General features: G+C 40.7%; 1 protein-coding gene across 2 annotated transcripts in view; it reads right to left on the reverse strand.

Annotated features, from left to right (window-relative positions):
• nckap1 (NCK-associated protein 1) overlaps nt 1-13344 on the reverse strand; it is a 272818-nt gene that overhangs the window by 110527 nt on the left and 148947 nt on the right. For both annotated transcript variants that reach the window (XM_068035570.1, XM_068035569.1), the window contains exons 14-17: nt 13075-13156; nt 12868-12926; nt 9083-9228; nt 2411-2543 (exon numbers count right to left, since the gene is read on the reverse strand). In XM_068035570.1, the coding sequence (XP_067891671.1) occupies nt 2411-2543; nt 9083-9228; nt 12868-12926; nt 13075-13156 (420 nt within the window). The remainder of the gene's footprint in view (nt 1-2410; nt 2544-9082; nt 9229-12867; nt 12927-13074; nt 13157-13344) is intronic.

Genomic DNA, 13344 nt, shown 5'->3' on the forward strand with positions numbered 1-13344 from the left:
TGGGAAAGTGCAGTTACGGTCAAGGGTCAGCCATGATCTTATTAAATGGCAGAGCAGGCTCGAGGGGCATATAGCCTACAACTATTTCTTATGTTTTTATGTTCCTTCCTTGTAGCTCATCCCCTTTACAAATGTGATTATTCCTGCTGTCCTACTTTGTACCACTGTCATTATTTTTCATTGCCTATTCATCTTTCTTCCCATTAAAATTAGAAGAAATAAGCCATTTAGAACAAGGCTATTTGGCCCAACCAATGCTTATCCTCCACATCCTATTCCCATGTGTAGCCCTCGTTTCCATATCCCTTTATCTGTCTTCCTTTCAACCACCTATCCAACCTATTCTGTTGGTCCATGGTCTCTATTTGAACAGAGGATAGGAGAAACTTTTATTTTAAAAATGCAGAGGTTGATCAGCCTGTGGAATACACCACTATAGGTAATGATTGAAGCAAAGACCACGGGAAGATTCAAGAATAGGACGGTTAGGTGGTTGAAAGGGCCAAAGATAAAACAGCAGCGAAAGTTCTGGAGGACGAGGGTGCACAGCCAGCGGTCGTGGTCCACATTGGTACCAACGATATAGGAAGAAAAAGGGATGAGGTCCTGCAGGTTGAGTTTAGGGAGTTAGGAACGAGATTAGCAAGCAGGACCTCAAGGTAGTAATCTCAGGATTACTCCCAAGGCCACATGCTAGCGAGTATAGAAATAGGAAAATACACCCGATAAATGCGTGACTGAAGAGATGGTGCAGGAGGGAGGGCTTCAGATTTCTGGGGCATTGCGGTTCTGTGGAAGGTGGTACCTGTACAAGCCAGATGGTCTACGCCTGAACAGGACTGGAACAAATATCTTTGCAGGAAGGTTTGCTAGGGCTGTTGGGGATGGTTTAAACTAGTTTGATAAGGTGATGGGAACCTGAGCGCAGTCTTAGATATGATAATATCACGGCAGGGAACAGGAGGCAGAAAATTAGTTTGTGACTCAGAGACAGAAGAAGCCAAGGTTAAAAAGTGTGCAGCACTAAAGGGTATTTATTTAAATATAAGGAGCATAGTAAATAAAGCTGATGAGCTGAGGGCATAGATATACACATGGCAAAATCATATCATTGCTATAACGGAAACTTGGCTTAAAGAGTGGCAAAAATGGCAGCTCAACATTCGTGGATATAGAGTTTTCAGGCAGGATAGAGAGGGGGATATAAAGGAGGGGGTGTAGCATTATTAGTTAAGGAATCAATAACAGCTTTGAGGAGGGTGGGGGGGGGGGGGGGGGGATGATGTGCTAAATGAATCATCAAACGAGGCTACATGGGTGGAGCTCAGAAATAAAAAAGAGGCAGCCACACTACTAGAAGTGTACAATAGTCCGCCAAATGGTGAGAGGGAGATAGAACAACAAATATGTAGACACATTTCTGAGTGCAAAAACTATAGGGCAATAATAGTTCGGGATTTCAACTACCCCAATATCAACTGGGATACAAACAGTGTGAAGGGCACAGAGGGGACAAGATTCCTGAACTGCGTTCAAGAGAACTTTTTTAGCCAGCAGGTAACAAGCCTATCTAGGACAGGTAATCAATAATTTTGCTTATAATCACTCATTTTGCTCATTATAAATATATACTTCCTACATTCATGCAGCTATTTAATTAACTGAAACATTTAGGAATACAGAGGAGGCCAAGGGGTGACTTAATTGAGGTGTACAAAATTATGAGGGGCCTAGTTAGAGTAGACAGGAAGGACCGTTTCCCCTAGCGGAGAGGTCAATTATCAAGCGGCACAGATTTAAGGCGATTGGTAGAAGGATTGGAGGGGACATGAGGAAAAACTTTTTCATCCAGAGGGTGGTGGGTGTCTGGAATTCACTGCCAGGAACGGTGGCGCAGGCAGAAACCCTCAACTCATTTATAAGGTACCTGGAACTGCTGTAACCTGCAGGACTATGTACCAGGTGCTGGAAGGTAGGATTAGATTGGGCAGCTAGTTTTTTTTCGGCCAGCACGGACACGACGGGCTGAATTGCCTCCTTCTGTGCCATAATCTTTCTATGGTTCTAACGATATGGGAACAGGGCATGCAGATGGAATTAGCACGACACTTCACGTGCAGGATAAACACCAGCAAGGACCAAACGGTCTGTATCTGTGCTGTCATTTCTATCTAATTCTATGAAATTTCTGTTTTTTTTGATGTCGAGAGAACAATGTGGAATGTGAGTTCTGGCAACATCTCAGTTCAATGGGCTGGTATATTCAGCGGGCCACAAATGAGGGTGAAAGATGCCACAAGTGGACCCTAGATCTATGTATAGCTACACAATCCTTTCTTTAACTTTTCTGAAAAACTTGATATTTTGAAATGTACACAACTGAGCCTAAATAAAACAAAAACAACCTTACCTCTTCAGGACACAATTCATGAGTGCAGCTCATAAAATGTGTACAAACCAGTGGGAAAGCAATTGAATATCGCGATTGAGAGGGCAACTCCAAGCACTGGTGAAACGTCTTCTCAAAAGCTCGACTGTAAAAGCTTAAGAGTATTAAACATCACATCAATACATTTGTAAACAATAAATACAGCTCCACAAAACCAAATATTGCTCAATACAAAAATCCTTCAATCTTTTAAATATGAAGTTTGAAGTAGTTTCCAATACGTGTGCAGCATTTTATTTAAAGTTTAAAGAGGAAGGGATGTACATGATCAAGATTTTGGTCCCAAATTTTTTTTTTGGAAATACAAACTACACTGCATATTTATGAAGCTTTTAATACTAATCTAATGTGTTATATTTTTCTTGCACTAGGAATAGAAAATTGGACAGATCACTGATGAGGGTTGCAAAGAAAAAATCAAGTCATGAGTAAAAAGATGCACCAAGGTATGTGTTGTACACAAAATAATAGAAGGTATGCCTCTGGTATTTTTATGTCACCATGGGTTGGCATATTTTATGAGCATGTCTTTACAGTATAAATTTATTTTTGTATCTTGACAGATTCCAGGCAATTTTTTATACTATTTCTTGATGTATATAAGGGGACAGATGGCTGAGGAAGTGGGTGACACAGTGGATGAGCAAACTGTACTTTCACCTCGGAGTTTTGGGTTTGAAATCAGCTCAGACCAACTGGATGAAGTTTCCTCTCTGCTAATTGTAAAGGCCCTAAGTTCCAAGTAGCTGCAGTCCTTGTCTTTGGTACGAAACCAGGAGTCTAAAAGGCCATAGGAACGGATAGGGGAAATGAAAATCACATGGTGCAGCAGCGTGTGGCTGAAATGAAAACAGCTCCAGCCCCCTTACCAGCAATAGTACCCTTGGTAGAGATGAGAACAAAAATGGATAAGACGATAACATTAGATACATAGCAGCAATAGACCAAGGGTTCAGGCAAAATCATAAAGCAGAAAAAAAAAGCTTGGTTCACTGCCACCTAAACTTGAGCATATTATACCTTTCAACACGTGCACACAGTTTTCCATTCCCTACATCCTCCATCCAATTTCTAGGTTTTATTTGAGTGTTTGCATTGCAGCTCTCAGTTTTTGTTGTTGCCATTATGGCTAGGGATTTCCATGTGTCTGTCATACACTGATATTAAAACAAAAGTTCCTATGGATTCTAGAGCAGAAAGCTTTATCGTGACAAGAGAAGCGATTGGTTAAGTTGCAAAATTTTATTTTGCATGATTATAGTATCCCTGCATTACAAATGATTAAGTATTGAAATTAAGTGCTCAGAAATAAAGGACAAATCTAGGACAGGTAATCAATAATTTTGCTTATAGTCACTCATTTTACTCATTACAAATGAAGGCGGCACAGTGGCGCAGTGGTTAGCACAGCAGCCTCACAGCTCCAGCGACCCGGGTTCAATTCCGCGTACTGCCTGTGTGGAGTTTGCAAGTTCTCCCTGTGTCTGCGTGGGTTTCCTCCGGGTGCTCCGGTTTCCTCCCACAAGCCAAAGACTTGCAGGCTGATAGGTAAATTGGCCATTAGCAATTGCCCCTAGTATAGGTAGTAGGTGGTAGGGAAATATAAGGACAGGTGGGGATATGTGGTAGGAATGTGGGATTAGTATAGATGGGTGGTTGATGGTCGGCACAGACTCGGTGGGCCGAAGGGCCTGTTTCAGTGCTGTATCTCTAAAAAAACTAAATATACTTCCTACATTCATACAGCTATTTAATTAACTGAAAAATTTAGGAATACAATTTAGGATTACACATGGGAATATATTATTGCTATCACTGAGACATGGTTGAGTGAAGGGCAGGACTGGCTGCTCAATATCTCAGGGTATAGAATCTTCAGGTGTGGTAGGGGAGGGTATAAAAGAGGTGGCATTGCTCTGTTAATTAAGGAGTCAATTACTGCAGGAAGGAGGGATGATATCTTAGAAGGTTCCTCAAATGAGGCCATATGGATAGAACTTAAAAACAAAAAGGGGGCAATCACTTGGCTGGGAATGTACTACAGGCCTCCAGTCAGCGAGAGATAGAGGAGCAGATATGTAGGCAAATCTCAGAGAGGTGCAAAAATAGTCGGGGTAATAATAGCCGGGGATTTCAACTTCCCCCATATTAGAGGAGATAGCATTAGTGCAAAAGGCTTAAAGGGGGTGGAATTCTCAAAGTGCATTCAGGAAAGCTTTTTGAGTCAGCAGGTAGAGCCATACAAGAGGAGGGGCGGTACTAGACTTAATCCTAGGGAATGAAGCTGGACAAGTGGTAGAAGGGGCAGTGGGGGACCATTTCGGGGATAGTGACCACAACTCTTAAGAATTAAGGTAGTTATGGAAAAGGACATAGAGGGACCAGAAATAAAAGTACTGAATTGGGGGACGGCTGATTTCAAGATGATAAAACAGGATCTGGCCAAAGTAGACTGGGAGCAGCTTCTTGTAGGAAAGTCTACATCAGACCAGTGAGAGTCTTTCAAAAAGGAAATAGTGAGAGTTCGGGTCCAACATGTTCCCGTAAAGGTGAAGAGTAGGACCAAAAAGTCCAGGGAACCCTGGATGTCAAGACATATAGAGGACTGGATAAGGGAAAAAAAGGAGGCTCATGGCAGATTCAGAGCGCTGAAAACAGCAGAGGCCCGAGAGGAGTTTCGAAAGTGCAGGGGAGTACTTAAAAAAGTAATTAGGAGAGCAAAGAGGAGGCATGAAAAAACACTGGCAGACAAGATAAACAAAAATCCCAAGGTGTTTTACAAGTATATTAAGGGCAAGAGGATAACCAGGGAAGTAGTGGGGCCCATTAGGGACCAAAGTGGCAATCTTTGTTTGCAGCCGGAGGACATAGGTGAGGTCTTGAATGATTACTTTTCATCTGTGTTCACTATGGAGAAGGACGATGTAGGTGTAGAGATCAGGGAGGGGGATTGAGATATACTTGAACAAAATAGCATTGAAAGGGAGGAGGTATTAGCGATTCTAGCGGGCTTAAAGGTGGATAAATCCCCAGGCCCAGATGAGTTGTATCCCAGGCTGCTATGTGAGGCAAGGGAGGAGATAGCAGGGGCTCTGACACAAATTTTCAAATCCTCTCTGGCCACAGGAAAGGTACCAGAGGACTGGAGGACAGCGAATGTGGTACCATTATTCAAGAAGGGTAACAGGGATAAACCAGATAATTATAGAACAGTGAGTCTAATGTCAGTGGTAGGGAAACTATTGGAAAAAATTCTGAGATAAGATTAATCTCCACTGGGAGAGGCAGGGATAGTCGGCATGGCTTTGTCAGGGGGAGATCATGTCTAACAAATTTGATTGAGTTTTTCGAGGAATGACTAGATGTGTAGATGAGGGTAGGGCAGTTGATGTAGTCTACATGGACTTCAGTAAGGCTTTTGATAAGGTCCTACATGGGAGATTGATTAAGAAGGTAAGAGCCCATGGGATCCAGGGCAATTTGGCAAACTGGATCCAAAATTGACTCAGTGGAAGGAGGCAGAGGGTGATGGTCGAGAGTTGTTTTTGCGAATGGAGGCCCGTGACTAGTGGTGTACTGCAGGGATTGGTGCTGGGGCCCTAACTGTTTGTAGTGTACATTAATGATTTAGACGTGAATATAGAAGGTAAAGGCCAGCTGCCCGACCCAAACCCAACGACATGTGTCGGGTTTGGGTTGGGTCGGGCCGGACACACAGGGTAAGTGCTCTGCCAGTAAGTATTAAAAATAAAAAAATAAAAACTTAGCTGAGCTGGGAGCCCGGGACAAAACTGAGTCTGCGCAGTGAGCAAGTGATGTCACTATAACGCCATCACACATGTTCTGCAGTTTCGTGGAGCTACCCTGTTGGAGGGTAAGTAAAGGGATGGTCGGATCGGGCTCGGGGCTAAATTGGAGGGACTAGGGCTGGGTTGGGCTCGGGTCCGCTGTGCATCGGTCGGGTTCTTTTTCCTGACCTGAGCAGGCCTTTAATAGGAGGTATGATCAGTAAGTTCGCAGATGACACGAAAATTGGTGGTGTCGTGGATAATGAGGAGGAAAGCCTTAGACTATAGGACGATATAGTTGGGCTGGTGAGATGGGTGAAGCAGTGCCAAATGTAATTTAATCCTGAGAAGTGTGAGGTTATGCACTTTGGGAGGACTAACAAGGCAAGGGAATATACAATGGATGGTAGGACCCTCGGAAGTACAGAGGGTCAGAGGGACCTTGGTGTACTTGTCCACAGATCACTGAAGGTAGATAAGGTGGTTAGGAATGCATATGGGATACTTGTCTTTATTAGCCGAGGTATAGAATATAAGAACAGGGAGGTTATGTTAGTGCTGTATAAATGCTGGTTAGGCCATGGCTGGAGTACTGTGTACAGTTCTGGTTACCATATTATAGGAAGGATGTGATTGCACTGGAGAGGGTGCAGAGGAAATTCACCAGGATGTTACCTGGGCTGGAGCATTTCAGCTATGATGAGAGATTGGAAAGGCTGGGGTTGTTTTCCTTGGAACAGAGAAGGCTGAGTGGCGACCTGGATTGAGGTATACAAAGTTTGGGCATTTATAGGGTAGATAGGAAGAAACTTTTTCCCTTAGTGGAGGTGTCAATAACCAGGGGGCATAGATTTAAGGCAAGGAACAGGAGGTTGAGGGAAGTTGAGGAAAAAAATTTTCACCCAGAGGTTAGTTGGAATCTGGAACACACTGCCTGAAGGGATGGTAGAGGCAGGAACCCTCAACATTTAAAAAGTATTTAGATGAGCACTTGAAACGCCATAGCATACAAGGCTACGGGCCAAATGCTGGGAAATGGGATTAGGTTGGATGGGTGCTTGTTGGTCGGCGCAGACGTGTTGGGCCAAAGGGCCTGTTTCTGTGCTGTATAAATCTATGACTCTAAGTGCATCTATCCCTGCACAGAAACCACTTACAAATTTGAATCCCACAATACAGTTATGTACCAAAGCACTGCAGAGTGTATTGGACGAGTGGCACAGTGCACTCCCAAGCATTTTCCTTCTTTCCTCAATTTGGAGGAGTCAGAGGAGGAAAAGGTGAGTTTATAAAGTAAAAGCATCCAGAACAGACTGAGCAAATGTAACTTGAACCTTGCAGTCCAATAAGTCCAATCTTTGAAACAGATTTGAGAGGCAGGGAGGGGGAGGCAGGGAGAGACAAACGGAATCCTCAACAAATAATTAACACAGATTTCTGGAGTTGCCCTCCAGTTTGAAAGAAACTTGCTTAATTTGAGTGATTTTTTCACTATTACACAATTATTATGGCTTCACAATGTAGGGTATGACAAAGGAGAACAGCTGGGTGAAGGGACTGGAAAGAGAGACTGACCTGGTGGCTGGGATTTTAATGATACAAATCCATAAAATTATGGAGGTGCATGTCCAAGTCCAAATCCATTACTATGCTTTTATTTCCAATTTACTTTAGCAACAGTGATAACAAATCGAACAATTCAATTATTTAATTCTGAACAAAAGTTCTTTAGCGTGGCTGAGCCCATGCTACTGATTTATTCAAGAAAAACAATTACAGGCAACTTCTGTACCTTAGAAAATAACATCTAGCTTTTTTCAAAACAAAAATCATTTCTTTTTAAGCTGTGCCAAGAGCCTTCACTGTCATTTTTGCACTCCCCCTCTTAAACTGCGCAGATTTAAATTTTGAACACATGTATTGCCAATTAGGTAAATTACCAGAACATTCACATGAACTTCTTTATGGACATGAATGGAATGCCCACATACTTGATTTATAAACAGGTGGCTGTGATGAAACAACACAACATCTGCATAACAATGAAGCAAACCATGGTGGGAAACATAAGTACACAGGAAAATTACTTAAAGATAATTTTTTTTGAATTAGCACTACTAAAAAAAGGAGAAATCAATATTTGCTAATGCTTGCTGTTAAGTGATGCTGCTGTCAAGATGCACTCTGTGATTGTCCATGATTTCCCATAAACAGCAATGAGATAAATGACCAGAAAATCACTTGGTGGCATGGCTTTGTTTGGGGATTTGGGTGGGGGGTGGGTGTGCTGGAGAGGGTAAGCATTAGCCAGGATACCTGAAGAACTCCCATAACTATTGTGATTGGTGCTATGGCCTCTGATGTCTCATCCCAAAGGTGATATTGCTGGCTGTGCAGCACTCCCTCAGTATTGCAACAAAGTATCAGCCGAGATTATGTGCTCAATTGAATGGGGCTTCATACCACAACCTTCTGACTCATAGAACACAGTGCTAGCATTGAGTCAAGCCTGACACTACACAAATAAATATCTACATTTATTTATCTAGCTCTTATTGGAAAATTTCAAGTACTACATACAAAAACAAAGACTATGTGCTTTGTCAAGCATCTACCAAAGTGGAGTAGAAGTTGAAGTCTAGGAAAAGAAGTACAAGCTATTTTCTGCTCAAATACAACAGTTCCTGTAGCTTCTTTTGTGAATACCTAAATTCAGCTCACTCAAGTAAAAGCCTTAAAACATAGGCATATGGATGCTCTGCTAAAATATCTTCTGCTGCTCCTATTCTAAGGCATTAAAAATAAGCTCTTATTCATATAAATGAGAAAGAGTATAAGCACTCACCAGAAGATAGAGAGATCTGAAGTTTCCACCAGCATTTCAACCAAAGAATCTACCATTTTTGTATGAAAAATAATAGTATTCATCATTTTTCCCAGTTCCTTGTGGTCTGACAGATTAAGAGAAGCCTTGGAAACACTGGTATAAGCCTGCAAACAACAAGAAGTATTTTTTGAGATCAAACATACTGGTACGGTGATAAAACCTTTATTAAAATTCCTCTGCCAATTCCGCACCCTCCCCCCTCTTGAGCATTTTGAACTTGCTGAGGTAAAATTTCATCAATTACCTTCAGCACCACAGCCAAGTGGCCATTCTTAGGTCATAGAATAATATAATCTCGAAGGTGGCCATTTAGCCCATAGAATAATATAATCTCGAAGGTGGCCATTTAGCCCATTGTGCCTGCACCAGCTCTTTCAAAGAGCTATCCAATTAGTCCCAGTCCCCTGCGCTTTCCACATAGCCCTACAAAATCTTCCCCATCAAATATTTATCCAGTTCCTTATTGATAGTTATTATTGAATCTGCTTCTACGGTTCCAGGGAGTGTATTCCAGAGAACAAATTACTGTAGAATAAAAGCAAAATACTGCGGATGCTGGAAATCTGAAATAAAAACAAGAAATGCTGGAACCACTCAGCATGTCTGGCAGCATCTGTGGAAAGAGAAGCAGAGTTCTCTTTCCACAGATCCTGCCAAATTACTGTAGAAATTGTTTTTCCCCTCATGTTGCCTCTGGTTCTTTTGCCAATTACCGACCCTCACAGTACTGGGAACAGTTTCTCCTTATTTGCTCAGTCAAAATCCTTCATAATTTTGAACACCTCTATCAAATCTCCCCTTAACCTTCTCTGATCTAAGGAGTACAGCCCCAGTTTCTCTAGTCGCTCCATCTAACTGAAGACTTTCATTCCTGGTACCATTCCAGTAATTCTCTACAGCACCCTCTCCAAGCCTCGACATCCTTACGATGTGATACCCAGAACTGGCCACAATACTCTCCGGCTGGGGCCTCGCCAATATTTTATAAGAGTTTAGCATAACTACCTTGCTTTTGCCCTCTATGCCTCTAGTTATAAAGCCAACAATCCCACATGCTTTTTTCCAAAGCCTTCTCAACATGTCTTGCCACCTTCCAAGGTACACCACCAGGTATCTCTATTCCCGCACCTACTTTAAAATTGTACCATTTAGTTTATATTGCCTTTCATCATTCTTCCTACCAAAATGAATCACCTGGCACTTCTTTGCTTTAAATTTCATCTGCCACGTGTCTGCCCATTTCACCAGTCTGTCTATGTCCTTAAGTCTGTTAGCATCTTCCTCGCTGTTTACTACTTGAGTTTCGTATCATCTGTGAACTTTGAAATTATGTCCTGTATACCCAAGTCCAGAGTACTGATACATATCAAAAGCAGCAGTCGTCCCAACACCCACTCCTCAGGACATCACTACTTCTAGTCTGAAAAACAAATGCCCACCACTACTCACTGCTTTCTGTTCTTTATCCAATTTCATATCCATACAGCCACTGCTGCTTTAATTCCATGGGCTTCAATTTTTCTAACGAGTCTATTGTGCAGTGCTTTACAGGTACGGCAGCAAAGTGGTTGGATTACCAATCCAGAGATGTGAGTTCAAATCCCACCATGGCAGTTTGTGAATTTAATTCAGTTAGTTAAATAAATCTGCAATAAAAAGCTAACACAAGTCATGGTGACTTTGAAGCTATCAGATTGTTGTTAAAAACCCAAACGATTCACCACCTTCCTTTAGGGAAGGAAACCTGCCATCCTTATCCAGTCTGGCTTGTGACTTCAGACCCACATCAATGTGGTTTGCTCTTAACTGCACTGTGAAATGGCCAAGTAAGCCACTAAGGCAGCTCACCACCATCTTCCCAATTAGGGATGGGCGATAAAGGCTGTCCTTGCCAGCGACACCTACATCCAATAAATGAATAAATTTAAAAAACTTTATCAAATGCCTTTTGAAAGGCCAAATGCACATCAACCACACTGCCCTCACCAATTCTCTGTGACTTCAAAGAACTCAATCAAGTTAGTATATGTGAAACTAGACCACGCCAGCAAAAGTTTGGATTGCTGTGGTGTAGGATTTGTCCTGTTCTACCCCAGGTGAGCTAAAGTGCCAATTGTAGGCCCTATCTTGCTACAATGCCCAAGAGCAGCTAACTCAGTACAAATAAGGAATCCAAGCAGAATCTTTCTGCTCTGTGGTTAATCATTGATATAAAGTTTAAAACAGTAATACCAGAAGGCTGCACTCTCATGAAATATAGTAAATAACACTAAATTACAGATACACAACTACAAGATTAATATAAGCAACCAAACAGTAAATGCATAGACCTAGACGTTATGTTATCGTTAAGTGGAAATACAGTGACTAACCACTGTGCCACCCAAAGGAAAACAAACTAATCAACCTTAAAATCAAGATAAAATGTTGTAAGTACTGACGAGGTCTGTAAGCATCAGTAAATGAGTAAGGATTCTTAATCAGAGTTCTGACAAAACATCAACCCACTTTTTATCTTTACAGATGATAATGGACCTAATGTTTATTTGCATCATTTTCTATCTTGTTCCAGATTTCCAACATTTGATGTTTTTATTTTCATACTACTAACGGAACATACACCAGTAGTGAGTCTATTCTAAATCACAAATCAAATATTTTATTAAAATCAGATGGCTGTATCAGGATACAAAATCATCCAATAGTGGTCACTAATCCTATGAAAAAATATAATCAATTAAAATTGTATTTATGGAATGTTGTAATAAAGCTACTGGATCCAAATTGTGAAGAAATCTAATATAAACTTCGATGGTTTGTAATTTCATTGTATAAATTGTATTTTGCCAATAATTCAATTTATTTGATCAGTTATACTACAGGTGGAATTTATAAATCTTTGTCTAAATCATTTACTCACTAAATAACAGACAGTAATTCAATCATTTCTTCAAGTCTCTAGCATATTGGCCTGATTATTCTCTACTACTGCATTTCCAGCATCGAAAGTATCCTCATGACGCATACAAACATAGGAAAGACAGACAGAAAAAGACCAGCTGTTCCATCCAGCCTGTCCCAATCAGTTATGTAACAAATAAATATCACGACCCTCAAAACTAGAGGGGCTGCAGTTATCCATTAGCAGACATGTACTCCCTTGGGAGAAGAAAAAACCTGGATTTCAAAAATCCCTAGGCCAATTCAGAGATGAAAGAATTCTGGTTCTTTCCAACTATTCAGATACATTCTGCTGTAAGCAAGAGAGCACAGCAGTTAATGTACTACTTCCCCATTAAAACATAAAAACAACTGGGACTGCAAAATTATTAAAACCACTTCAGCTTTCTTTTCCTTGCAACATCATGGGCTTTAACTTTGTTTACAAGTCATGTGAGATAAGAATTTATGGATAAATACTCAAACAGACAGGAAATTACAGGAGAAATCTTCAAGTTCCTAAAAATATACTACGAAGCATAAATGAACTTCTTCCAGTTTTTGCTTTAACTGTAACAGAAAGATCACACTAATGATAATATTTTCCAATTCAGGGGAGAAAAGAGAACAAGATCTTCCCCACGAACATCTTATTAATTCCAAATCTTTCTTGGACTGCATGAAAATATCTCAGCTTTAAAAACTTAAAAGTGGCACTTAAATTCAAAAGTCAAATTCATTTGAACAAATATATTAATATACTGTTCCAACATAGTAATTTAATAAAATCACTCTGCTCTTACCTGCAGCCTAAACCAGTCCAGTCTCATTCCTCTGAAATCAAACACTTCTCCATCTTCAACTATATTATGCAAAAAGAATGTTTGACATTACACAAGAAAAGCATTACATTATGAAGCATAAGTTTACTTTCCTTTATAATTCAGTCTCAAAGCAGACAAAATATTGACATATCTGATAATAACTATCAAAAGGAATGATTAACTCACCTTGCTTTACACTCAAGGATGTCATAGTGTTCACAAAAGACGACATAATGATGGATTCATCTTCTGGACACACGGAAAGATTCTAGAAGGAAAAAGGTGTATGAAAACATTCAGTAGTACTAAAATACAATTATTTACTTCTCTGAGGTAGAGGTGGGAGAGAATTGCATACAATATTCACTTCTTTAAAAAACACTTACTTTACTGTTTGATGCTACCAGTTAAACTTGTTGCAGTAAATTGGCAAGAAAAATCACCACTTATTTTATC

This window comes from Heterodontus francisci, chromosome 7, assembly GCF_036365525.1.
Source record: "Heterodontus francisci isolate sHetFra1 chromosome 7, sHetFra1.hap1, whole genome shotgun sequence".
Classification (NCBI taxonomy): Eukaryota; Metazoa; Chordata; class Chondrichthyes; order Heterodontiformes; family Heterodontidae; genus Heterodontus; species Heterodontus francisci.